Raw genomic sequence first — 27,969 nt, 5'->3', positions numbered from 1 at the left:
TTCTTGAAGATGGCTAGAGTGGGACCTCACTTCATATCTCATTATTTGAAACATATTTCAAGTCATTAGATATATACATTTTTAATTTTATGGACAATACTTTTCTTCTTTCTTTTTTATTTTGTTTTTTATCCTACTCTTTTTCAATTTACTCCTCTATTTTCTCTCTGCATTAGCCGTCGTACACTATAAAAAATCACCATCCGTGTTACTTCTGCTCTTCTTCATCTTCCCCTTGTGATTGTCGCCCACCTGTAACCATCATCGGAATCATCTTTCGATATTTCAGAATATTTCACGAATGTTATAGGAAAATCCTAACGACATCACAAAAATCAGAGGGAATCCAAAGGGATCTAGTGGCAATCACCATGGTCCCCCATGATAGCTGCAACAAAGGGAGTAAGATCCACTCGGCAACGTCACAGCTGTCGCCATCATAGTCTTGCCAACATGTAACGCTAAAAGCACAAGGATATGCATGAACATGGGGATGCATGTAATGAGGAGCACAGGGATTCAGGCAAAGCCATATCAGCATCAGAGACGAGTTTGCAAAGAAAGGTGACAAGAAGATACTTAGGAAGAAGGAGACAAAGGGGAAAAGAGAGAAATTAAGGAAGAAAAGGGTATATTAGGAAAAAGAAAAAAAAATAGAAGACTTAAATAATTATTTGGTCGCTATAATATATCTTATTTTTGGTTTTGTCCTTTAATTTTTTATTTTTTTTAGTCCCTATAAAAATTTAATATCTTTTATTTTAGTCTCTACTATCAACTAATGTTGATTGATAATGCAACAGAAATATGATAATTCATTAACTTATTACATTATTAAGAAATTTGGCAAGATATTGATTATAATTTTTTTTTATAAACTATGCTTTTAATCCCTCATATCTACTAGTATGACATCGTCAATATATAGTTCTAAACATATGAGAATTTGTTTTTTTTAAGGATGAGAATTCTATTCTCATTAAGTTATGGATTATGTTTTAGAGAATGGTTTTGTGGGATGTTGATTTGTGTAAATTCTTCTTTATGATTTATTAATTTTACTTAATACATCTCCTTTTTGTTTTTTTTTTCAAAACTTCAAAACTTTTTCTAGTAGTTTTACACCATCAAAAAAATTTGTAGCACCTTGAAACTCTCAAAAAATGTCTTGAACCAATAATATTTTTATTATGTGATTATTACATCGTATTAGTCGTGCACGCGTTTACGCATCATTCATAAATAATGATATTTGATGAAAATAACTAAAAACAAAGATAGAGAAAACTTGAGGAACTTAGATCAATCAAAAAAATTGTTGAAACTATGACTGATAAAAAAATTGTATTTTTTTTTCATGGTAATTTTTTTAATTTAATTTTTTTATTAGAAAAAAATACAAAATTTAGATATTTATTAAGAATAAAAAATATATTTAACATCGTGTTTTTCAACTTTGGCGTTACTCTTAATAATTATAAGGCATGTTTTTAGGCCAAATAACATTATTTTGGTGTTGTAATCTTTTTCCAGAAGTTCTGGAAGTTATTAATAAAATTTCATTTCCTGGGTTGTTAATTGATCACCTTTTACTTTTGAAGATTCATTCTTAAGCTTCAAATGCTCAGCAATAGTATAACCCCTCTGGTTCTAGTGTCTAGTAATGTTTTATGCTGAATGTTAGTGTCAACACAGCACACTAGGAAATAATTGAAGAGAAATAGAAAAGTAGGTGCAGCTTAGTTCTTCATTGAACTCTTTAGAACCCAAGCCAGAAAATAAAAAAGTTTTATGGTACCATAATATAGAGTGCTAAAATTGATCAATGTTGGTCTTATGCAGATAGAAAAGAAGTCTTGCATGTAATCACACCAGAATTAGAAGGCTAAAATAATTGCCTTCTTCTGGGTTTGTGTCAAAAGCAAAATCTTCTGGCCGTACAATTGTTAACTTGTTAGTAGCACTAGCCCTTGGATTCGGGGAGTTTCTGGCTGAGTTAGTGATCAGCTTCAACCCTCCTTGAGGTACTGAGGTGATTGCAATCTATGATTCAAAGTTGGCTCTGGAGAACCCTCCAAGAGCATCCCATTCTTCCTTTTGATTCTACCATACTCTTGCCATATCTACAATTTCAATATTTACATGTCTAGATTATGAGAAATGCAGGTGCTTCAAGGGATGTCTATTGTTCCCACTCACTTTGGATAAGGATTGGGTTAAAGCAGGCTAATCCTTCAAGAACAAGCATATGGACGAACAATCATCTACCTTGAAACCATACTTATATTTCCAAGCCCGAACAGCATGGTTTACTAACAATTTGGCTGCCATGGACCTTTTTGGTGCTGACGCAACTATGTTTATTACTTCACTGTTTGTTAGCACATCCCAAATCTGTAAGAAAGAAAATTTAGACCTTTTTGGTTGGGATAAATTTTGAGAAGTTAATTGGTTGTTGTTTATTGATTAAAAGCTCTCTTAGGAAATTGATAAAAATAAGCTATTATTTGTGCCAAATATGCTGGGACAAAACTTAGATACAGTTTTACAGGTGCTTTTAACATTGTTCTTCAATCAAAATTGGATTTCACCTTAGTAGTCTATGTTGACTTTTAATTGAAACCTTTATTACACGGATTACTTGGTAAAACTCTAATTCTAATTGAAAGACAACAATGAAAGCACTTATAGAACTAACTGCATCTAATTTTTGTCCAATATGAACTAAATACGTATGTGTGGAAACTACATGCTGTTAATTCATTTAACCTTCGTGGTTATTTCTTTTCTTACACTATTTGATCAAATATTTGCTAACATATTTGGATTGAGAGGAATACGAGAATTGAGCATAACTTAAACACTAATAATGATTGTTCTGTTCCTATAACTGATTACTCAAGAATCAAAATCCATAATTCGAAGTTGACATCCTGATATGAAAATGCTTACCCCATCAGAAGCCAAAACCACACACTTATCCTTCTTGGTAAGTTTTCTTTAAGACACATCAGGGACTGAGGCGACACCATAGTCTTTTAGGCAAAAATTTCTAAAGGCCCTTGCCATAGCCAGTCCAGGGCAGTCCCTTTTAGGCATCCATACTCTGTTTACAGTAGGATCTTCTTCTACAGCAAAAATTCTCATAGCTTCTCCTGAGTGACATTGAGGAAGAAAAGCTAGTTAGACACAGACCAAGGGACATTAGGAAGAATTTCATAAAACTTATTTGGACTTGTAGAAGTAGCTTATGGCCATTCAGTAGAATATTTATAGCTTATTTCAATTAAGTTTCAAAAAGAAGGTTATCAAAATAAGTTTGGTTAGCTTATTTACTAAGTTATACAATCAAGCTTTTAGGGTCTGTTTGGATAAACTTATCTGGAAGCACTTTTAGGAGAGAAAAAATAAGAAGATATGAAATGAGTTTCTCCATAAGCTAAATTGTAGAAACTCTCTTGTATAGTTTCTCTAAAAGATGAGAGAGTTTTTACAAACTAGTATGTGCATAAGTGGTTTTGGATAAATGTTACGTGCAGGGAAAAACTAGCTGACTTCGAGGGTCAGTACCTCCAGAGAATAAGGGAGAAGAAGAACAATTCAAGGTAAAGGCAATATTCTTTTTTTCCATAATCTGGATTACACCCATCACCATATATATAGAACTTGGCTGATATACTAGAATGTTCTTACAACAGAAATCCTAACAAATTATTAGTGCTAGGAGTGGTGGCAGACAACATATTTGATACACCCACTATCCTCATGCCAGCTGGACACCCCTGCTTCTTCCTCGTGTACATCCTTCTTGCTTCTTCCTCATGTACGCCCTTCTCCCTATCACTCCCAGCCCCATCAAAGACACCTTGTCCTCAAGGTGTTGGGGCTTCAACCATGGCTTCAAAATTTGAACCTGGATCCCAAATTAAAATGGGTGAAGAAATGAGCAGATGGAGGTTAGTGTTGAGCCATTTTGCGGTGTACAAGGTGAGGGGGAAAGAGTGGTCGAGCTCCTTTTCGCGACTGAAGTGCTCCTTGCGGACTCCGAGAATGGTGATTCCGCGATGGTCGGAGGACATGTGAGGGTTGCTGTTGGCGATGAGGGAAACAATCACAATGTGAAGCGGACCCGGCAAGGTTGTGGGGAGCGGCTGTATGAGTGCGACCAGTGGAGGTGACGGCAGAGGTGGTGACGGAGGTGGCGGTGGCGGTGGTGGCGGAGCCGGCGATGGAGGTAGTGGCGGAGACGGAGTCCGCGAATGACATTCCAAAAGCTTCTCTTCCTGAAGGTGTAGTGCTGTGCCGTCGGTTCGTGGTCCTTCTAAGTTGATCTTGTGATTATTTGCTGGAGCATCGTGGTGGGGGTGCGGAACTGGTATTGGGTTTGCATTTGAGATTGGAGTGGCAGGGTTTGCATTTGAGATCGGAGTGGCAGGGGGAAAACGGTTCAGGAGTTCATCTATCTTTAGATTCATGGAGTGCATGCTCTCGTCGAGACGAGTGAGGACAGCCTTGAGGTGAGTCAAGGATCCTTCGTGCTTGCTTGTGTTGAACATGGAAGGGAATGGGTGCTGCGGACATGGTTGCTGGTGGTTGGCTGTGTGGAAAGAATGACTAGGAAAGGAATGGTGGTAGTGGAAGGTGGAAGCTCCGTACGGCAAGTGGCAGCCATGGACGACAGCCATGGAAGCTTCGTATGGTGGTTGTTGAAATGAAGGAGGGGTCCTCTCAGAATCGAACAAACTCAGCAACCGTTGGCGGGTACTTTCAAAATCAATCCCAAGGAATTGAGTTGGATGTGCAAAGGGAGGAGGGGTGTGCAGCAACTTAGGTGTGTGCAAATGGCTATGGCAGCCATGGAAGGCGGCCATGGGCTCTCAATGAAAGCACCAAATTGTTACGTGCAGGGAAAAACTAGCTGACTTCGAGGGTCAGTACCTCCAGAGAATAAGGGAGAAGAAGAACAATTCAAGGTAAAGGCAATATTCTTTTTTTCCATAATCTGGATTACACCCATCACCATATATATAGAACTTGGCTGATATACTAGAATGTTCTTACAACATAAATCCTAACAAATTATTAGTGCTAGGAGTGGTGGCAGACAACATATTTGATACACCCACTATCCTCATGCCAGCTGGACACCCCTGCTTCTTCCTCGTGTACATCCTTCTTGCTTCTTCCTCATGTACGCCCTTCTCCCTATCAATAAACTTACCCAAACAAGTCCTGAAAGAAGCTCTCATCTAATAAGTTCTTAATGAATATGGCTTAATTAGACAATTTAACCAAATAAACTAAAAAGGGTTGTAAGATTTGGAAACTAAGAATAGGTAATACCAAAACATACTTGGAATATCTGGAGTCAAGTCAACAATACTTGGAATATCTGGAGTCAAGTCAACAGTAAGTTGAACAGGAATAAGGTGATTGTCAGGTGCTCTTCTGCAAAGAACTGCACGAGAATCCCCCACATTGCCAATTATTACTTGCTCACCCTGAAATTTAAAGGGGGAAAAAGATGTGGTTATAACATTGTTGCAAAAGTATTCACAAAAAAAGAAAAAACATAATTGCAAAAGCAACATTGGCAAGAAGGTAATGTAATTGTGAAGGTCTAGTTATACCTGTTTGAGTACAGATACAGAAGTGCTACCGCCATGAAATCCATCAGTGTCAATGTTCTTAGCAAGCTTTTCATCTATTGCAGTGAAGCACCTCATAAAGGTTCCCTCCCACCACGGAAAGGACATGTTTTGGTTATCCTCAACATGGACATCACCACGACTGCCACCATTTTGTGGCATTAGCATCGTAGTGTTTTATGGCCTTTTCTTGTGACTGTTTGATTGATGCTGAGAGTTTTGAGGGTAGATTGTCACGTATGCACTGTGATAACTTTTGTCCTAGAGAAAACAAGGGAAGGAAAAATTGCATGCATGCAAGGAAGAAGTCTGCGTTTATGAGAAAAATTGGATGATTAAACCTTGAATTGAAATTTAAAAAAATGTTGGGGCTTTGTCTTTTATGTGTAGTAGTATTTCAGTTTTTAATTTGTTTGCAATTGTCACCACAGACTTAATTTGGATTGTAAGTTAAGTATTTAAACTGGCTCAGTTCTATTTTAGATTAAAATGATCGTTATCTAACTAATACTGTTTTTTATTTGTAGTTAATGTCGAATCCAAAAACTTAAGTCCACAGTTATATTTTAGTTGTGTTGTGAGTAACGGATAAACACATTAGTTGCCTTTTTTTATAGTAAATTTTATAGTTTTTATCTGAAATGAAATGAGTTTCTTGTATCGGAAAATATTTTTTTAAGAGTTATTCTTCAACTAAAGTATTTTTAGTTTTTTTTCAACAAGATATTTTAAATTTTTTTATAAAACTTTTATCTCTGTTTAATTTTTCATTTTCATACTTATTTTTAAATTGAATTTCAATATTTTCAAAAGAATATAAATAAAGATAAATATTTTTGTATTATAATATAAATTGTAAATTTAAAATTTCCTGTAGCACAATATTAATAAAATAATATCAATAGGATTTATTTAACTTGCTAGTCTCTCGTCTTTTGTGACTGTTTTAGTCCTTCTTAATCTTTTGACTGGTCTTAGTTTACAAATTTTTTTTTTGTTTATAATCCCTCAATTTTTTTGTTTCATTTTTAGTCCCTAAAAAATTCTACATATATTGAGAACAAAAAATAAAACAATATTTTTTTTGGGACTAAAAAAAGACAAAAAAATCATGAAACTAAAAACGAAAATTCACAAAAGATGAAAGATAAAAAAAATAATAACCCAACTCGGATGAAAACTTGTAGTGGCAGAGAATTTATAACAAGTAGTTAGAGCCATGATAACACTTTTCAATTATGTGACAGCATACCTGCGTGACATGCTTAATAGGAGCTGTATCCAGAGGTAGGTTGGAATCATCCTTGTCAATTTGATCAAAGCCACCCCTTTGGGTGAAAGCAAACATTGCATGCAATGACATGTACAACTTTTGAAAATATGATCTAAAGGAAAATAAGAAACAATGAGTAAGAACAAAGCTCTGAGCCCAATTTAGAGGGAAATAAGAAACAAGAATGAGAAAGAACAAAGACAATTGCCGAATAAATCAGCTTAGAGAATGATAAGCTTGATGAATTCTAGTTAAAGACTGAAATCAGGACTTTGCTTCTCAGATAGACCACAATCTCCTACCCAAGACGATCTAGTTTCTATTCCTTGTTCATTGTAATTATTGTGTTTTAAATCATCCAAGTTTCACATAGGTTACAAAATTGATGCAAGGCATGGGAGGAACAATAAAATATAAGATTAAGAAGAAAACAACATTGTCTTATTTTTTCTATCTTCCTTGTTTTCCTTGTTGAACTTATGTTCTGGAAAATTTCCTAGAGATGTTAGACAGGAACTGCAATTTATTTTGTTATTTCAAATCATCCATGGTGTGATTGTTAAGTTGGTTCACGAATCCTTGGTATTACTAGTAAGATCTAAACCCTTGTCAATTTTATATGAACCCTCATAGAATAAGAAGCATTAGTGTCTTGAATTCAGTAATTATTACCTATCTGAACCAGTCAAGTCATGGCTTCAGGCCCGTATGCTCAGGGAGTTGTTGGTGCTATGCTCCAGATGGAGCCATGGAACAATCTTAAACACTTTGCCATCAGCTGACTGCGCCCTCGCTTCCTCCTCCTTTTGCCCTGGAAGATCAGCTTTACACGCATAAATATGAGCTTTCTGGTGTCACGTCAAAGTTGAATTCATATCCATTGACAGGTGCAGTTTCTACAGGACAATCTATCATCTCTGAAAAACAAAGTACACCCAATTACACTTTGAACACTGACAGAGAATGTAACAAGATGAAACAACCACCATGATTGCCGATATATTGAGAAAGTTCAAATACAATGGCATTGATTAATAACATTTCTTCAGGGTAATAACACTTGTTGAATGAAATGAATAAATTAACTGTGAGAATAAAAAGACATGAAAAGAAAGATATCCTTGACTGAAATAGTTTTGTTTGGTTAGACTTAGAAGACGATGAAGTAGGTCAAAGAAGGAGAATTACCCGGTGCCCATCCTTGGTCACTAAATCAATCTATTGTCAACTTTAATGTCACGGATGTGGGATATTTTAGGCCAAATTTGAGGGTGCTTCCTGCGGCATTGTTTTTCCAGCAAAGGACATCCGCTTATGGTTAATTTTATTAGAGAGACAGGAAGCCTTTCTCCCACCATATTCTCCAGCAAAGGACATTCCCTTATGGTTAATTCTTGCAGGGATGTGAGATGGAGAAGCCCCGTGCAGTCCAACATCTCCTGATTTGAAAACTCATATAGCTTCAAAGACGTAAGGGAGGGAGGCAGCAAACCCTCCTTAGGGAATGACTTGATGCCATCACATCGACCCCAAACAGTGAGATCAGTAAGCATGCCCATGGATGGCCATGCTAGGCCGCTCATTAGTTTCTCACAATTCTCAATCGAAACTGTTCTCAGGTTAGGTGGCATACCCCCTTCTGGAAACGACTCAATTTCTGGGCAGTTGGATATTTGGAGAACTTCTAACTTTGGGAAAAGACTACTCATTTTGTCAGGTAAGGACTTCAACTTGTCGCAATTTAAAACTTCAATTTGAGTCAAATTAGGCGCAGGCAATCCTTCTCTCCAGAATGATACAAAGTTGGGGCATCGGAAAATTGTCAAAGAACACAGACTCTTAAATGACTCTGCCCCTGAAACCAAAAGAGATTCCATATGTTCACAGTTTCCAATTTTGAGACTTTTGAGATTTGGAAAGGTAGCCAATGGAAGAGACGTGAGAGAATCACAACTATTGTGTAGTGACAGTGATTCCAGTAAATCGTGTTTGTGTTGGGTCGGGAATTCCAGATTTTTAAGATTGCTGATATGCAGATCCTTCAGAGATGCAGGTAGACGACCACCCGGAAAAGATATGGCTGACGAACAATCCCTCAATGTTAAATGTTGGAGGCAAGTTGGCTCGATGCTGGTGATGGCCTCGATCATGGACTCCACCATTGGACTCAACGATACATTATTACTTTTATGTATTTCTAATCTGTTACGGGTGGGAGCCCTTGGGAAGAGACAAGAAGCTCGCAATTTGTAATTGTAAGTGTTTCCAGAGCAGGAAGGTGATTTGGCAAATCTCCCCTTAGTTTGGGGCAATTCCATATTGTAAGAGACTTGAGTAGAGGAAAGGCGTCTGACTCAGGGATACTCCACAACTCCCAGCAACACATGTCAGCAATGGATAGAGTTTCAAGGGAAGAAAAGGGTGTCACAGAAGAAGGACAATCTTCATTTTTGTAAAACCCTGCATCAACAGTCTTCACTGACTTCAATCTTGAAATATAGAGCTTCTTAAGAGACGGTAGTTGCCCAAGCGAAGGAAGCACACAACAGTTATTACAATCACGTAATCTTAGATATGTCATGTTGTGGTAGGAAAAATTTCCCACCCAATCTGGAAATATGGTTCCATTATAACCCCATATTGTTACAGATTCCAGGCCTGGGTGAGGTTTTAATTTGCACAGTACATCTAATTCAGATTGGAAGTCGGTGCCATTAGACCATCGCAAGGATAAATGATTAATGCGCTTCTTATCCAGCATCCTAGCCTCCAATGCTTCATTGCTTCTGGTTACATTCTCCAAATTCCTAATGGAAAGCGAACCATGAAGATTTGAAAGTGTCCCCAGTTCTTTGATTCCGTTTTCTTTGTGCTTGCCCACAATAAAGAAATCCAAATGCTGCAAATGACTTAACATTCCCATTCCTCTAGGCATCTCTTCTATATGAGTACCATTAATATGAAGATGACACAAGTTTACAAGATTTTGCATGTCAGTAGGCAACCTGGTCAACATTTGGCAATTAGACAACACCAGAGTTTGTAGATTGTACAAATTACACAATGACTCCGGCAGTGTTCTTATTCGTGTATGAGAGAGATTTAAATAACGCAAATGGATCAATTTACCTATTGAATCAGGCAAAACATCTAGACTTGCAAAGTCACAAAATGATAAAACTCTCAAGCACTTAAGCTTCGACGCTACAATACCTGGTGCCTTTTCCTTGTTGAATGAAGAATCTTTAAAATCAATTGCCAATAAAGTTCTCAAATATTGTAGTTTGTCAAAAACTTCAATATCTGAGATTGGATCACTGAACTCTGTAACTGACAAATGACGAGTCTTTATACCAATCTTGGTTTCTTTTCCAAGTTCTTCTGATCTGAAATAGAATTCTCCACCAAGGTATAATGCTAGATCATGCACGAGGTCATGCATTACAAAATAATTGCCCCAAGTTAGATTACTAGAACGTTGAAAAAATGATCTCGAAACTAAATCATCAAAATACTCATAACCAACTTCTAACGCCTTTCCTCTGTTTGGAAGCTTCAAAAGATCTTCAGCCATCCACAACAAGATCAAGTCCTTCTTTTGAAATTCATAATCTTTAGGGTATAATGAACAATAAACAAAGCACCGTTTTAAATGTGGAGGGAGATATTGATAACTAATTCTCAGGGCTGGAATAATTTTACACTGACTTTCAGGAAGTTCCCAAATGTCACTTTCAAGTATATTATTCCAATCCCTAATAGCATGCTTTCTTCTCAACATACCTCCAAGTGACCGTGCTGCTAAAGGCAATCCATTACACTTTTTAACAATCTCCCTTCCAATTTCTTCTAAAGCTCTTCTATCCTCCCCACTTGATTCTGAGGGGGGAAATGCATGGTTTGCAAACACTAGCCAACAATCTTCATTTGACAATTTACTTAGAGGATAAACTTGAACAATATGGTAAGGGACTACATTCACTACATTTGCATTGCGGGTCGTCAAGAGAATTTTACTTCCCCTTTTTCCATGTAGAAATGGTTTTGTAAGATTACTCCAATTCTCATAATCCTCGATCCATACATCATCCAAGACAATTAAGAATTTTTTAACTTTCAGTTTGTCCATCAATTCAAGTTGAAGCAAGTTTAGATCATTCAATTTACATGACTCTTGCGTGATTTGCTCTATCATAGTTTTTGTGACCTTAACAATATCAAATTGATCAGAAACACAAACCCATGCATTTAAATCAAACATCTGCTTCAAATTGTCATTGTTGAACACAGATCGGGCTAAAGTGGTTTTTCCAACCCCACCCATGCCTACAATAGCGATCACAGACACTAGTACACCATCACTGCTATCATCTGACAACAACAACTTCATTATGGCCTCCTTGTCTGTATCCCTACCATACATACCATATCCATCTTCCAGTGATGTCGTTGGCTGAGTATTCCATGACTCGTTCATCTCCCCTGCCATCACTTGCAAAGGAAGACCCTTCATGCCTCCTAAAACTTTATCTAATTTGTCAACTATTTTTTCCAACTTACTGGCCATTTTCCTATCAGTAAAGCGAGAAAGCACTTTACATACCTTCTTTTGAGTTGCAGATTTGGTAGAAATTTCATCCAGCAAGTCATCGGCATCATAGAGAGCATCTTTGAGTTCGATGAGCCACTGGTTGACACTGGAGAGTTGGATTTGTTTCTTCTCAGCATCATCAAGCACAGCTCCAACCACTCTCAGAGTGGTCTTCAAGTTCTCAAGCAAATTGAGGTCAAGCTTCTTTCCACGGATGAAGTCAACAACCTCATCTGTAGACAGCTTGTCGAACACAACATCAAGGAAAGCAGAGAGGAATGCACCACCAACTGCCTCAGCCATGATGTCAAGAACAAAGGAAAGGAATTGGTTGCAATAAACTGGGTTGGTTTTGGATAAGGTTAACTGGTGTGATGAGATTTGATTCTAGTCAAGTCTCTTCACTTTTAACTCGCTCTGCTCTAGTACCTACCATCAAAATTAACCGTTAAATATATTAATTAAAAATTCAATGGTTTAGATTGAAGTCTGGCTACTTTAAAAAGTGTAGTGGTAGTAGGTGTCTTGTCCTCTTTGGATGACAATGTTCTTGGTTGGATGCTTTTTGATCGTGGAATCTGGGGGAAGTACCTACCATCAAAATTCACCGTAGATATATTGATTAAAAATTCAATGGTTTAGATTGAAGTCATGTTAAATGAAAGCTGTATTATATCTGTTTTGTAATACTTCTTACTTTTCTTAGGTGTGCAAGTTGGCTTTAATTTATAAAAAGTAAAAAACCTTAATGCATTACGGTAAGTGTGTAGTTTGCTGCAGCACAATATTTGGCAAAAAAGTAAAACATCAAATTATTTGAAGTGTATAGTTTGCTGCAGCTCAATATTCCCTGCATCAATGGATAACCTTTGTAGAGAGAAGTATACTACAATTTCCTACAACACAATAACAATGGAAAAAACAAAACCTCAGATATGTTTTGCCAAAGAATTTGAAATGGCTAGAAATTAAAGGATATGCAACATTTTCAGTTATCTGCCAATATATACATGGGAAGCATGCCTTACTGAGATCTGAGATTATCCTATGTTGTTGGCCTCTTATAGTTTGGTGCCCAATGAAAAGGTTTCCAATTAAAAATTCAGCTATTGAGAAAGCATCACTTTCACGTCAATTAAATCAGAAGTTCTGTTTAGATCTTGTTCAAAGTTGAATTCATATCCATTGAGAGGTGCAGTTTCTCTGGGCCACTCTACCATCTCTGAAAAACAAAGTACGCTCAACTAATTGTGAAAATTATATTTATTATTCAAAAGAAAAATATTTTTAAGATAATAAAGAAATTTTTACTGAATGATTGTATTAACATCTTTTATCCACATCTTTGGGTATTGATGCAGATCCAAAAAACATTTTTTGCATGATAATATTTGTTGGGAAGAGATAAGAATGATATGAATACTTAAAAAAATAGAGTAATTATTTGCTGAATTTTTTTATACATTAGTTGTTAGATTTTGTTAATAAAACGGATTCAAATAATGATATTTCCTCCTTTTCTCTCTTTAAAAATCACCTTATAAGTACTTGGATCCTGTTTCAGATCTAGCTCAATTCAGATGAAAAAATGTTTGATCAACATCCAAAAATTTATTCAACATTTAGGAAGGAAAAAAAAGGAAAAATATAGATATAATATAACTTATGATGTGACAGAAAGATAAAAAAATAAAATATTTAAAATAAATGATAATTCATATATCATTAATTACTCATTCAGATGTTTTGTTCTGTGTAGTACATGGTGTTGAACACTTGAACTTGTCCTTCAACAATTAATCTTACTTAATCCTTGGTTATTTAAACCTTATTTCTAGTAATTGGAGCATAATTTGCGGGAGGCCAACTCATTGGAGGAATGGAGGAATTTGATTTGATTTGATTATTTGAAATCCACACCCGACCAGCTTTATTATTGCCCCTTTGGATTTGGTTTGGTTATTGACAGGACTGTGCATTGTAAGAGAGGGGTTTTGGTTTGGTTACTTTGTATAGAAATAATAGATTTTAGTATAATCAATGTATGGAACTAGAGGGTGACGAGAGTTCCAAAGAAAGAAGCAGGAATAGGTCACGGGCAGTGACTGACAACGTGTGTTCAGAGGGTTAAGATTGGGTAGCGGAGCCTCTTTCCTTGCTTTATATATTTTCCAAGAGTGGTGCCAATCCAGGTTGGGTGTTGCTAGGTTCAGCAATTAAGAAAAAAGACTAAAATACTCTTTATCCCTAAGTCTTATAAGTTGATCCGTGAAAAATTTATAAGCTTTCTACAAATCAATTTGATTCGTAAAAAGCTTATGGATCAACTTAATCCGTATCAACCTTACGGATCAACTTGATCCATACGATTTACATATCACTCTCATGCACACCTAGCATAAATACAAAAAAAACATAGGAGCAGTTTTGACATTTTTAAAAAATGTTGGGTGCACCAGCAATAACAACACTTTAACTTTGGTATTTTAATTGGATCCCCTTTCAACCCTCTCCATTTTACCTTTTATGCATACACATTGATTTTGGGTGCTTGGTTGGCTAAAAATCAATTTACTTTTTTTGGGGGCTATTTGAACTCAATTTATTTAACTTGCAATTTTCAGATGGGTTAAAATTGGGTTAACATGTTCCTTATTTTAATATTTTTCATTTAATTAATAAACATTGGACTTGCACTTATATTTAATTTGACTTATTTTAAATTTAGTAATATGCATTTTGTAGTTTAACTTGAAACATTAAACTTATCTTATTTTTTTATTTTTATTTTTCTTTTGTGTATTTTTTTATGAAAATAAGGTGAGTACGTATGTTTATCCGCCAACTCACTAATTTAGGTGCGTCAAGCTGATTTTCTTAAACTTAAATTAAGCCAAATTTTGGAATGAAAAGATTTTTTTTTAGATGTGTTAAAATGCTCTTCTTTATTTTATATTCTTTATATGCACTTTTATATGATTTTTTTTAAAAAAATTAACCAAGTTCTCTAAAGAGCTGGTTAATAAGACCTATACTTATTAGTAAGCATGTGGTGAACCAATTATTGTGTTAAGCATGTTGGAAGGTTCTTTTTCACATCACTACCTCCTAATGAAACTCTAATTTAATTTTCTTACCTTCCTTTTTCTTTTCAATAATATATTTCAGTACTGAAGGGACATGCTTAAAGAGAAGAGAGTAAATATCAAGATAATAATGTCTCCAAATTGTGTACCATATACATTGGAATGGACTATTTGTTGTTTTGCAATTGTAGTACACAATGTCCTCTCATCATAGGGTGTGGAATATTGATTGTAGTAGTTTGCTGTGACAAATGACAATTGTACACCACACCTTTAATTCAAACCACTATTGGAAGCATTGACATGGTTAAAGGAACTCGTTATATGAAAAATTGCCATTCATTGTATCTGCTAACAAGTACAGCAGAATTCTTCAGTAGCAATGAAAGGTATCGCATATTTTCGCCATAATAGAAGACTTAATGGCAACGCATTGTTCTGAACGATTTTTGGTTGAATTTTTTGCCTACCACTGATAATTTAAATTTTCTAGCTCCTGGGCCTTTACAATGGATCATGTACTGTTTTGTACTGTTGTAAATGGATATGAATCCTTGACAAATTAAGTACATCTGTACATGTTTGGATGAGTGTGATAAAAATAATGTTATTATACATAACACTAAAATTAAGAATTTGAACATATGACTTTTAGGTTTCTAGCACAAGACTTTAACCAACTAAGATAATAAGCCAATTACATTATAAAATAAATAATGTTATTATACATAACACTAAAATTTTTAATGTATATTTATTGGTATATTATTAACATGTTTGTCTATAATCTATATGAAACTAAGTTCAAATCCTAAAAATAAGATTTTGTATTTGATGAAAAAAATTTGATTAATTGGGAAGGAAAAGTAGATCACACCAATCAAATTCTTTAAAAGCATTTTTAATGGGTGTAATTTAGGATGAGTTTGTTTAAATTTTAAAATAAATACTTTTTATATAAGTATTTTTTAAGAAGTAGATATGATTTATTTCTTAAAATAAGTAGAAAACTATTTTTTGAAATGTAGAAGTAGTTGAGACAAACACACACAAAAATACATGAAAAAAATATCTCTATGCAAATAATAACAATTGCATTTGTTCGCAGCCAAAATTATCAGCTCAAAAGTCAAAATTGTCAGCTCAAAAGTAGTATATGAATTCTCATTCGTACACCGATATTTTATTAAAACTATATTTTTTTAACTTCACCCTCCAATGTTCCAATGGAATCGAGCCAAACTAAAAAAAGGCTGCAAAATAGCCACGCCCCTTTCTTGACTACATGTATTCCTTTAATTGAAATTTATCTTTATTATTAAGCTACTCAATTAAAGCTGCTGGGAGCAATGAAGATGGGTTTGGGTTTTTTTATCTTTTCTCATGCTTGTTACTGATGTATCATGGCGCTGCTTATATGAAGACAATCAGCTGGTGAACTGTAGAAGCTCCACGTGGTGAGGCAAAATACATATGGTGGTCCCTCAAAGATGTATCTTTTCATCATGTGTTAATTTGTGTAGGAGGCCTGCCTTTATTTTTTTTCTAGGCTAATATTATTGTATGATTTTTAATAAATATTCTAATTTTATGTTTAAGTATTAATACTTTTTTTTTCTCTGATAAAAATACAAAATATTTTATTCTTTTTCTTGATATTATGCTTTAGTTCATGATAAATTATATGTTTTTTTCATGATAATTATTTTTCATTTGTTATTAGTCTATTTGAAAAGTTTAATCACAAATAATTTTTATTATATTAGGGATTTAATGTAATTTTTTTATCAGGAAAGAAATATAAAATTTAGATATTTATTAAAAATAGAAAATATATTTTGACTTTTTTTTGGTGTTGTTGTTTATAATTCTAAGGCATGCTTTTCGGCCAAATAGTATCTTTTTGGTGTTGTAATCTTTTTCCAGAAGTTCTGGAAGTTATTGATAAAATTTCATTTCCTTCGGCTTTAAAAAAATAAACCTTACTCTGGGTTGTTATTGGATCACTTTTTACTTTTGTAGATTCATTCTTAAACTTCAAAATGCTCAGCAATAGTATAACCCCTCTGAATTATCGGCAATCTATTAATACTATATTCTTGGTATGTAAAATTCCAAAATCCTCTGGTTCTAGTGTCTAGTAATGTTTTATGCTGAATGTTAGTGTCAACACAGAACACTAGGAAATAATTGAAGATAAATAGAAAAGTAGGTGCTGCTTAGTTCTTCATTGAACTCTTTAGAACCCAAGCCAGAAAAAAGAAAACTTTTATGGTACCATAATATAGACTGCTAAAATTGATCAATGTTGGTCTTAGGCAGATAGAAAAGAAGTCTTGCACGTAATTACACCAGAATTAGAAGGCTAAAATAATTGCCATCTTCTGGGATTGTGTCAAAAGCAAAATCTTCTGGCCGTAAAAATGTTAACTTTTAGTAGCACTAGCCCTTGGATTCGGGGAGTTTCTGGCTGAGTTAGTGATCAGCTTCAACCCTCCTTGAGGTACTGAGGTGATTGCAATCTATGATTCAAAGTTGGCTCTGGAGAACCCTCCAAGAGCATCCCATTCTTCCTTTTGATTCTACCATACTCTTGCCATATCTACAATTTCAGTATTTACAAGTCTAGATTATGAGAAATGCAGGTGCTTCAAGGGATGTCTATTGTTCCCACTCACTTTGGATCAGGATTGGGTTAAAGGAGGCTAATCCTTCAAGAATAAGCATATGGATGAACAATAATCAACCTTGAAACCATACTTATATTTCCAAGCCCGAGCAGCATGGTTTACTAACAATTTGGCTGCCACGGACCTTTTTGGTGCTGAAGCAACTATGTTTATTACTTCACTGTTTGTTAGCAAATCCATAATCTGCAAGAAATAAAATTTAGACCTTATTGGTTGGGATAAATTTTGAGAAGTTAATTGGTTGTTGTTTATTGATTAAAAGCTCTCTTAGGAAATTGATAAAAATAAGCTATTATTTGTGCCAAATATGCTGGGACAAAACTTAGATACAGTTTTACAGGTGCTTTTAACATTGTTCTTCAATCAAAATTGGATTTCCACCTTAGTAGTCTATGTTGACTTTTAATTGAAACCTTTATTACACGAATTTACTAGGTGAAACTCCAATTCTAATTGAAAGACAACAACGAAAGCACTTATAGAACTAACTGCATCTAATTTTTGTCCAATATGAACTAAACACGTATGTGTGGAAACTACATGCTGTTAATTCATTTAACCTTCTTGGTTATTTCTTTTCTTACACTATTTGATCAAATATTTGCAAACATATTTGGATTGAGAGGAATACGAGAATTGAGCATAACTTAAACACTAAAAATGATTGTTCTGTTCCTGTAACTGATTACTCAAGAATCAAAATCCAAAATTCGAAGTTGACATCCTGATATGAAAATGCTTACCCCATCAGAAGCCAAAACCACACACTTATCCTCCTTGGTAAGTTTTCTTTAAGACACATCAGGGACTGAGGCGACACCATAGTCTTTTAGGCAAAAATTTCTAAAGGCTCTTGCCATAGCCAGTCCAGGGCAGTCCCTTTTAGGCATCCATACTCTGTTTACAGTAGGATCTTCTTCTACAGCAAAAATTCTCATAGCTTCTCCTGAGTGACATTGAGGAAGAAAAGCTAGTTAGACACAGACCAAGGGACATTAGGAAGAATTTCATAAAACTTATTTGGACTTGTAGAAGTAGCTTTTGGCCATTCAGTAGAATATTTTTAGCTTATTTCAATTAAGTTTCAAAAAGAAGGTTATCAAAATAAGTTTGGTTAGCTTATTTACTAAGTTATACAATCAAGCTTTTAGGGTCTGTTTGGATAAACTTATCTGGAAGCACTTTTAGGAGAAAAAAAATAAGAAAAAGAAATGAAATGAGTTTCTCCATAAGCTAAATTGTAGAAACTCTCTTGTATAGTTTCTCTAAAAGATGAGAGAGCTTTTACAAACTAGTATGTGCATAAGTGGTTTTGGAAAAACTTACCCAAACAAGTCCTGAAAGAAGCTCTCATCTAATAAGTTCTTAATGAATATGGCTTAATTAGACAATTTAACCAAATAAACTCAAAAGGGTTGTAAGATTTGGAAACTAAGAATAGGTAATACCAAAACATACTTGGAATATCTGGAGTCAAGTCAACAGTAAGTTGAACAGGAATAAGGCGATTGTCAGGTGCTCTTCTGCAAAGAACTGCACGAGAATCCCTCACATTGCCAATTATTACTTGGTCACCCTGAAATTTAAAGGGGGAAAAAGATGTGGTTATAACATTGTTGCAAAAGTATTCACAAAAAAAGAAAAAACATAATTGCAAAAGCAACATTGGCAAGAAGGTAATGTAATTGTGAAGGTCTAGTTATACCTGTTTGAGTACAGATACAGAAGTGCTACCGCCATGAAATCCATCAGTGTCAATGTTCTTAGCAAGCTTTTCATCTATTGCAGTGAAGCACCTCATAAAGGTTCCCTCCCACCACGGAAAGGACATGTTTTGGTTATCCTCAACATGGACATCACCACGACTGCCACCATTTTGTGGCATTAGCATCGTAGTGTTTTATGGCCTTTTCTTGTGACTGTTTGATTGATGCTGAGAGTTTTGAGGGTAGATTGTCACGTATGCACTGTGATAACTTTTGTCCTATAGAAAACAAGGGAAGGAAAAATTGCATGCATGCAAGGAAGAAGTCTGCGTTTATGAGAAAAATTGGATGATTAAACCTTGAATTGAAATTTAAAAAAATGTTGGGGCTTTGTCTTTTATGTGTAGTAGTATTTCAGTTTTTAATTTGTTTGCAATTGTCACCACAGACTTAATTTGGATTGTAAGTTAAGTATTTAAACTGGCTCAGTTCTATTTTAGATTAAAATGATCGTTATCTAACTAATACTGTTTTTTATTTGTAGTTAATGTCGAATCGAAAAACTTAAGTCCACAGCTATATTTTAATTGTGTTGTGAGTAACGGATAAACACATTAGTTGCCTTTTTTTATAGTAAATTTTAAAGTTTTATCTGAAATGAAATGAGTTTCTTGTATCGGAAAATATTTTTTTAAGAGTTATTCTTCAACTAAAGTATTTTTAGTTTTTTTTTCAACAAGATATTTTAAATTTTTTTATAAAACTTTTATCTCTGTTTAATTTTTCATTTTCATACTTATTTTTAAATTAAATTTTAATATTTTCAAAAGAATATAAATAAAGATAAATATTTTTGTATTATAATATAAATTGTAAATTTAAAATTTCCTGTAGCACAATATTAATAAAATAATATCAATAGGATTTATTTAACTTGCTAGTCTCTCGTCTTTTGTGACTGTTTTAGTCCTTTTTAATCTTTTGACTGGTCTTAGTCTATAAATTTTTTTTTTTGTTTATAGTCCCTCAATTTTTTTGTTTCATTTTTAGTCCCTAAAAAATTCTACATATATTCAGAACAAAAAATAAAACAATATTTTTTTTGCGACTAAAAAAAGACAAAAAAATCATGAAACTAAAAACGAAAATTCACAAAAGATGAAAGATAAAAAAGATAATAACCCAACTCGGATGAAAACTTGTAGTGGCAGAGAATTTATAACAAGTAGTTAGAGCCATGATAACACTTTTCAATTATGTGACAGCATACCTGCGTGACATGCTTAATAGGAGCTGTATCCAGAGGTAGGTTGGAATCATCCTTGTCAATTTGATCAAAGCCACCCCTTTGGGTGAAAGCAAACATTGCATGCAATGACATGAACAACTTTAGAAAATATGATCTAAAGGAAAATAAGAAACAATGAGTAAGAACAAAGCTCTGAGCCCAATTTAGAGGAAAGTAAGAAACAAGAATGAGAAAGAACAAAGACAATTGCCTAATAAATCAGCTTAGAGAATGATAAGCTTGATGAATTCTAGTTAAAGACTGAAATCAGGACTTTGCTTCTCAGATAGACCACAATCTCCTACCCAAGACCCTCTAGTTTCTATTCCTTGTTCATTGTAATTATTGTGTTTTAAATCATCCAAGTTTCACATAGGTTACAAAATTGATGCAAGGCATGGGAGGAACAATAAAATATAAGATTAAGAAGAAAACAACATTGTCTTATTTTTTCTATCTTCTTTGTTTTCCTTGTTGAACTTATGTTCTGGAAAATTTCCTAGAGATGTTAGACAGGAACTGCAATTTATATTGTTATTTCAAATCATCCATCGTGTGATTGTTAAGTTGGTTCACGAATCCTTGGTATTACTAGCAAGATCTAAACCCTTGTCAATTTTATATGAACCCTCATAGAATAAGAAGCTTTAGTGTCTTGAATTCAGTAATTATTACCTATCTAAACCAGTCAAGTCATGGCTTAAGGCCTGTATGCTCAGGGAGTTGCTGGTGCTATGCTCCAGATGGTGCCATGGAACAATCTTAAACACTTTGCCATCAGCTGACTGCGCCCTCGCTTCCTCCTCCTTTTGCCCTGGAAGATCAGCTTTACACGCATAAATATGAGCTTTCTGGTGTCACGTCAAAGTTGAATTCATATCCATTGACAGGTGCAGTTTCTACAGGACAATCTATCATCTCTGAAAAACAAAGTACACCCAATTACACTTTGAACACTGACAGAGAATGTAACAAGATGAAACAACCACCATGATTGCCGATATATTGAGAAAGTTCAAATACAATGGCATTGATTGATAACATTTCTTCAGGGTAATAACACTTGTTGAATGAAATGAATAAATTAACTGTGAGAATAAAAAGACATGAAAAGAAAGATATCCTTGACTGAAATAGTTTTGTTTGGTTAGACTTAGAAGACGATGAAGTAGGTCAAAGAAGGAGAATTACCCGGTGCTCATCCTTGGTCACTAACTCAATCTATTGTCAACTTTAATGTCACGGATGTGGGATATTTTAGGCCAAATTTGAGGGTGCTTCCTGCGGCATTGTTTTTCCAGCAAAGGACATCCGCCTATGGTTAATTTTATTAGAGAGACAGGAAGCCTTTCTCCCACCATATTCTCCAGCAAAGGACATCCCCATATGGTTAATTCTTGCAGGGATGTGAGATGGAGAAGCCCCGTGCAGTCCAACATCTCCAGATTTGACAACTTATGTAGATACAGAGACGTAAGGGAGGGAGGCAGCAAACCCTCCTTAGGGAAGGACTTGATGCCATCACATCGACCCCCAACAGTGAGATGGGTAAGCATGCCCATGGATGGCCATGCTAGGCCGCTCATTAGTTTCTCACAATTCCCAATCGAAACTGCTCTCAGGTTAGGTGGCATACCCCCTTCTGGAAACGACTCAATTTCTGGGCAGTTGGATATTTGGAGATATTCTAACTTTGGGAGAAGACTACTCATTTTGTCAGGTAATGACTTCAACTTGTCGCAATGCCCAACTTCAATTCGAGTCAAATTGGGCGCAGGCAATCCTTCTCTCCAGAATGATACAAAGTTGGGGCATCGGAAAATTCTCAAAGAACACAGACTCTTAAATGACTCTGCCCCTGAAACCAAAAGAGATTCCATATGTTCACAGTTATCGATTTCGAGACTTTTGAGATTTGGAAAGGTAGCCAATGGAAGAGACGTGAGAGAATCACAACTATTGTATAGTGACAGTGATTCCAGTAACTCGTGCTTGTGGTGGGTCGGGAATTCCAGATTTTTAAGATTGCTAATATGCAGAGCCTTCAGAGATGCAGGTAGACGACCACCCGGAAAAGATATGGCTGACGAACAATCACTCAATGTTAAATGTTGGAGGCAAGTTGGATCAATGCTGAAGATGGCCTCGATCATGGACTCCACCATTGGGCTTCCTTCTACATCTATCCATTCCAACAAAAGTGGAAACACATGCAACGATACATTGTTACTTTTCCATATCACTAATCTCTTAAGGATGGGAGCCCTTGGCAGGGAAGAGACAAGAAGCTCGCAATTTGTAATTGTAAGTGTTTCCAGAGCAGGAAGGTGATTTGGCAAATCTCCCCTTAGTTTGGGGCAATCCACTATTGTAAGAGACTTGAGTAGAGGAAAGGCGTCTGACTCAGGGATACTCCACAACTCCCAGCAACACATGTGACCAATGGATAGAGTTTCAAGGGAAGAAAAGGGTGTCACAGAAGAAGGACAATCTTCATTTGTGTAAAACCCTGCATCAACAGTCTTCACTGACTTCAATCTTGAAATATAGAGCTTCTTAAGAGATGGTAGTTGCCCAAGCGAAGGAAGCACACAACAGTTATTACAACCATTTAAACTTAGACTTGTCATGTTGTGGTAGGAAAAATTTCCCACCCAATCTGGAAATATGGTTCCATTATAGCCCCCTATTGTTAGAGACTCTAGGCCTGGGTGAGGTTTTAATTTGCACAGTACATCTAATTGAGTTTGGAAGTCGGTGCCATTAGACCATTCCAAGGATAAATGATTAATGTGCTTCTTATCCAGCATCCTAGCCTCCAATGCTTCATTGCTTCTGGTTACATTCTCCAAATTCCTAATAGAAAGCGAACCATGAAGATTTGAAAGTGTCCCCAGTTCTTTGATTCCGTTCTCTTTGTTGTTGCCCACAATAAAGAAATCCAAATGCTGCAAATGACTTAACATTCCCATTCCTCTAGGCATCTCTCCTATCTCAGTACCATCAATATGAAGATGACACAAGTTTACAAGATTTTGCATGTCAGTAGGCAACCTGGTCAACATTCTGCAATCAGACAACACCAGAGTTTGTAGATTGTACAAATTACACAATGACTCCGGCAGTGTTACTATTCTTGTACGAGAGAGATTTAAATAACGCAAATGGATCAATTTACCTATTGAATCAGGCAAAACATCCAGACTTGCAAAGCCACAAAATGATAAAACTCTCAAGCACTTAAGCTTCGACGCTACAATACCTGGTGCCTTTCCCTTGTTGAATGGAGAATCTTTAAAATCAATTGCCAATAAAGTTCTCAAAAATTGTAGTCTGTCAAAAACTTCAATATCTGAGATTGGATCACTGAACTCTGTAACTGACAAATGACGAGTCTTTATACCAATCTTGGTTTCTTTTCCAAGTTCTTCTGATCTGAAATAGAATTCTCCACCAAGGTATAATGCTAGATCATGCACGAGGTCATGCATTACAAAATAATTGCCCCAAGTTAGATTACTAGAACGTTGAAAAAATGATCTTGAAACTAAATCATCAAAATACTCATAACCAACTTCTAACGCCTTTCCTCTGTTTGGAAGCTTCAAAAGATCTTCAGCCGCCCACAACAAGATCAAGTCCTTCTTTCGAAATTCATAATCTTTAGGGTATAATGAACAATAAACAAAGCACCGTTTTAAATGTGGAGGGAGATATTGATAACTAATTCTCAAGGCTGGAATAATTTTACACTGACTTTCAGGAAGTTCCCAAATGTCACTTTCAAGTATATTATTCCAATCCCTAATAGCATGCTTTCTTCTCAACATACCTCCAAGTGACCGTGCTGCTAAAGGCAATCCATTACACTTTTTAACAATCTCCCTTCCAATTTCTTCTAAAGCTCTTCTATCCTCCCCACTTGATTCTGAGGGGGGAAATGCATGGTTTGCAAACACTAGCCAACAATCTTCATTTGACAATTTACTTAGAGGATAAACTTGAACAATATGGTAAGGGACTACATTCACTACATTTGCATTGCGGGTCGTCAAGAGAATTTTACTTCCCCTTTTTCCATGTAGAAATGGTTTTGTAAGATTACTCCAATTCTCATAATCCTCGATCCATACATCATCCAAGACAATTAAGAATTTTTTAACTTTCAGTTTGTCCATCAATTCAAGTTGAAGCAAGTTTAGATCATTCAATTTACATGACTCTTGCGTGATTTGCTCTATCATAGTTTTTGTGACCTTAACAATATCAAATTGATCAGAAACACAAACCCATGCATTTAAATCAAACATCTGCTTCAAATTCTCATTGTTGAACACAGATCGGGCTAAAGTGGTTTTTCCAACCCCACCCATGCCTACAATAGCGATCACAGACACTAGTACACCATCACTGCTATCATCTGACAACAACAACTTCATTATGGCCTCCTTGTCTGTATCCCTACCATACATGCCATATCCATCTTCCAGTGATGTCGTTGGCTGAGTATTCCATGACTCGTTCATCTCCCCTGCCATCACTTGCAAAGGAAGACCCTTCATGCCTCCTAAAACTTTATCTAATTTGTCAACTATTTTTTCCAACTTACTGGCCATTTTCCTATCAGTAAAGCGAGAAAACACTTTACTTACCTTCTTTTGAGTTGCAGATTTGGTAGAAATTTCATCCAGCAAGTCATCGGCCTCATAGAGAGCATCTTTGAGTTCGATGAGCCACTGGTGGACACTGGAGAGTTTGATTTGTTTCTTCTCAGCATCATCAAGCACAGCTCCAACCACTCTCAGAGTGCTCTTTAAGGTCTCAAGCAAATTGAGGTCAAGCTTCTTTCCACGGATGAAGTCAACAACCTCATCTGTAGACAGCTTGTCGAACACAACATCAAGGAAAGCAGAGAGGAATGCACCACCAACTGCCTCAGCCATGATGTCAAGAACAAAGGAAAGGAATTGGTTGCAATAAACTGGGTTGGTTTTCGACAAGGTTAACTGGTGTGATGAGATTTGATTCTAGTCAACTCTCTTCACTTTTAACTCGCTCTGCTCTAGTACCTACCATCAAAATTAACCGTTAAATATATTAATTAAAAATTCAATGGTTTAGATTGAAGGCTGGCTACTTTAAAAAGTGTAGTGGTAGTAGGTGTCTTGTCCTCTTTTGAAGACAATGTTCTTGGTTGGATGCTTTTTGATCGTGGATCTGGGGGAAGTACCTACCATCAAAATTCATCGTAGATATATTGATTAAAAATTCAATGGTTTAGATTGAAGTCTGGTTAAATAAAAGTTGTATTATATCTGTTTTGTATTACTTCTTACTGTTCTTAGGTGTGCAAGTTGGCTTTAATTTATAAAAAGTAAAAAACCTTAATGCATTTTGTTTTTTTTCTTCTGTAAGTGTTTTTAAAGAAATTTATCTAAAAAGAACCAAATTGTTAATGATAAGCTTGATGCATTATAGTTTATAGATGATGACTGATATCAGGACTTCCCTTCTCAAACAAACCACAATCTCCTCCTACGTATGACCCTCTATTTCCTATTCCTTTGTCATTGTTTTTATAGTGTTCTAAATCATACAAGTTTCACATAGCTTACAAAATTGAGGTAAAGAATGGGAGGAAAAATAAAATATTAAGATTAAGAAGAAAACAAACATTATCTTATTTGTCCTTTCTTTTTTTTATTCCCTGTTAAAGTTATATTTTGACAATTTTCATAGAGATACTAGACTGGAACTGTAATTTTGTTTTTTGTTATTTCAAATCATATAAGGTGTTATTGTTAATTTGGTTCACAAATATTTGGTATTACCCTCATAGAATAAGAAGCTTTAATGTTTTGGTGAAGTTTATAGATATTACCTATCCGATCAGGCCAAGTCATGGCATAAGGCCTGTATCAATCCTATTCTCTTCCCTTATCCAAAGCACTCTTCTATCTTCAGAACTTGCCACGACTTCCTCCACCCTTAGTCCTGCAAGATCAGCTTTATACACAAAATACTATTTGTATAGCAATGCATCTACTGATGCTATTTTGCTTCAAAACACATATTGTGAAGCACCTCTAGCATGTGATTGAAACACTGAACTACATTTTGGTGACGCAAATAATCCAACACAAAAAAATGGTAACAGAAGTTTTTGATATCAAATTTTGTGAAAAAGCTACACAGAAAATACACATGTCTGCAGCAATCAGACTTTATTCAACTATGAAAAGACTGAGTTATAGCATCAGTACATTATTATGTTTCTCAATCGAAGCAAGATGGAAACATTCTATATGTATGAGATTCAGTCAGCATCCTGCAAACAAACCAAATAATGTAGTTAATTTTTAAACTGTTTTAAGAAAAAGTGGTAAGCTATGCATGTTTGCCAAATCATAAATCAGAACATTTCTTAATGCTTACTCTTTTGAAACCAAAAAATTGTACAATGTTGGAATGTCCAGCGGTTTAGAAGTTGTTCATTCTGACAAGCCACGAAAAAAATAAAATTTTAAGACTATGACATTTGAATAGTATGAAAAAGAATCATGGTCATGAATAAACTAAACTTGGGCTATTGTAGTGGAGTTTCACCTCTGAAATTTATTTGACTTCCATATATATCTTTGATTTTGTAGTTCCATTAAAATGCCAATGATCAAAAACCTTACCCATCATCAGCCATCATTCATCCTTCAAACTTCCCGAGTTTTTGTTTGGATTCAAAATGACTTTCCATACGAAGCCTATACCAAAAAGGTGCTCAAGCTTTTCTTATGGAAGTTTGATGTTTTCTTCGAGATTATGGAACCCTTCCACACTGATGAGACCCTAACCTCCACTCTGATCTTTTGCATCAAAAGCTTTGCATGTATGATTCCTTTCTTCTAGTTCTATCCCATTCAGAGAACTGGTGTCAAGTGCATATAAGTAGTGTATAGGCAACTTTGGGCATTTCAAATACTGACCCAACTTGAAAAAATTCAGGGATTCAAGCAGTATTTGAAAATCCAACCTCAACATATATCATTCCTTGCATCAATGGATAACCTTCGTAGAGAGCAGTATACTACAATTTCCTACAACACAATAATAATGGCAAAAACAAAACCTCAGATATGTTTTGCCAAAGAATTTGAAATGGTTAGAAATTAAAGGATATGCAACATTTTCAGTTATCTGCCAATATATACATGGGAAGCATGCCTTACTGAAAGATCTGAGATTATCCTATGAAGTTGGCCTCTTATAGTCTGGTGCCCAATGAAAAGCTTTTCAATTAAAAATTCAGCTATTGAGAAAGCATCACTTTCACGTCAATTAAATCAGAAGTTCAGTTTAGATCCTGTTCAAAGTTGAATTCATATCCATTGATAGGTGCAGTTTCACTGGGCCACTCTACCATCTCTGAAAAACAAAATACACTCAACTAATTGTGAAAATTATATTTATTATTCAAAAAGAAAATATTTTTAAGATAATAAAGAAATTTTGACTGAATGATTGTATTAACATCTTTTACCCACATCTTTGGGTATTGATGCAGATCAAAAAACATTTTTTGCATGGTAATATTTGTTGGGAAGAGATAAGAATTATATGAATATTAAAAAAATAGAGTAATTATTTGCTTAATTTTTTTATACATTAGTTGTTAGATTTTGTTAATAAAAGA

General features: G+C 35.1%; 1 protein-coding gene and 1 pseudogene across 8 annotated transcripts; both read right to left on the bottom strand.

The window, feature by feature from the left end:
* Nucleotides 1-91: 91 nt before the first annotated feature.
* On the bottom strand, nucleotides 92-26,424 carry LOC114406028 (putative disease resistance protein At3g14460). Of its 8 annotated transcripts, none has more exons than XM_028368570.1 (8): nucleotides 26,164-26,424; nucleotides 21,474-25,351; nucleotides 20,958-21,202; nucleotides 20,265-20,397; nucleotides 18,994-19,320; nucleotides 18,747-18,864; nucleotides 18,032-18,234; nucleotides 16,730-17,471 (listed from the first exon to the last, which is right to left on the bottom strand). In XM_028368570.1, the coding sequence occupies exon 2, from the start codon at nucleotides 25,223-25,225 to the stop codon at nucleotides 21,494-21,496; it is 3,732 nt and encodes a 1,243-aa protein (XP_028224371.1). In that variant the 5' UTR covers nucleotides 25,226-25,351; nucleotides 26,164-26,424; the 3' UTR covers nucleotides 16,730-17,471; nucleotides 18,032-18,234; nucleotides 18,747-18,864; nucleotides 18,994-19,320; nucleotides 20,265-20,397; nucleotides 20,958-21,202; nucleotides 21,474-21,493. The 8 variants fall into 8 exon arrangements, with proteins under 8 accessions (XP_028224375.1, XP_028224371.1, XP_028224370.1 ...); XM_028368569.1 differs by having other exon boundaries at nucleotides 18,737-18,864; nucleotides 18,994-19,272; XM_028368567.1 differs by having other exon boundaries at nucleotides 18,994-19,272.
* LOC114406032 lies at nucleotides 4,968-11,922 on the bottom strand (annotated as a pseudogene).
* Nucleotides 26,425-27,969: the final 1,545 nt, after the last annotated feature.

This window comes from Glycine soja, chromosome 3 (assembly GCF_004193775.1).
Source record: "Glycine soja cultivar W05 chromosome 3, ASM419377v2, whole genome shotgun sequence".
NCBI lineage: Eukaryota > Viridiplantae > Streptophyta > Magnoliopsida > Fabales > Fabaceae > Glycine > Glycine soja.
Note: the sequence above shows the minus strand (reverse complement) of the source record. Positions and strands in the feature narration are given on the sequence as shown.

Excerpts from the sequence above, each read along its gene's own strand:
- LOC114406028 (XM_028368574.1), bottom strand. The coding sequence starts at position 25,225 with ATGGCTGAGGCAGTTGGTGGTGCATTCCTCTCTGCTTTCCTTGATGTT.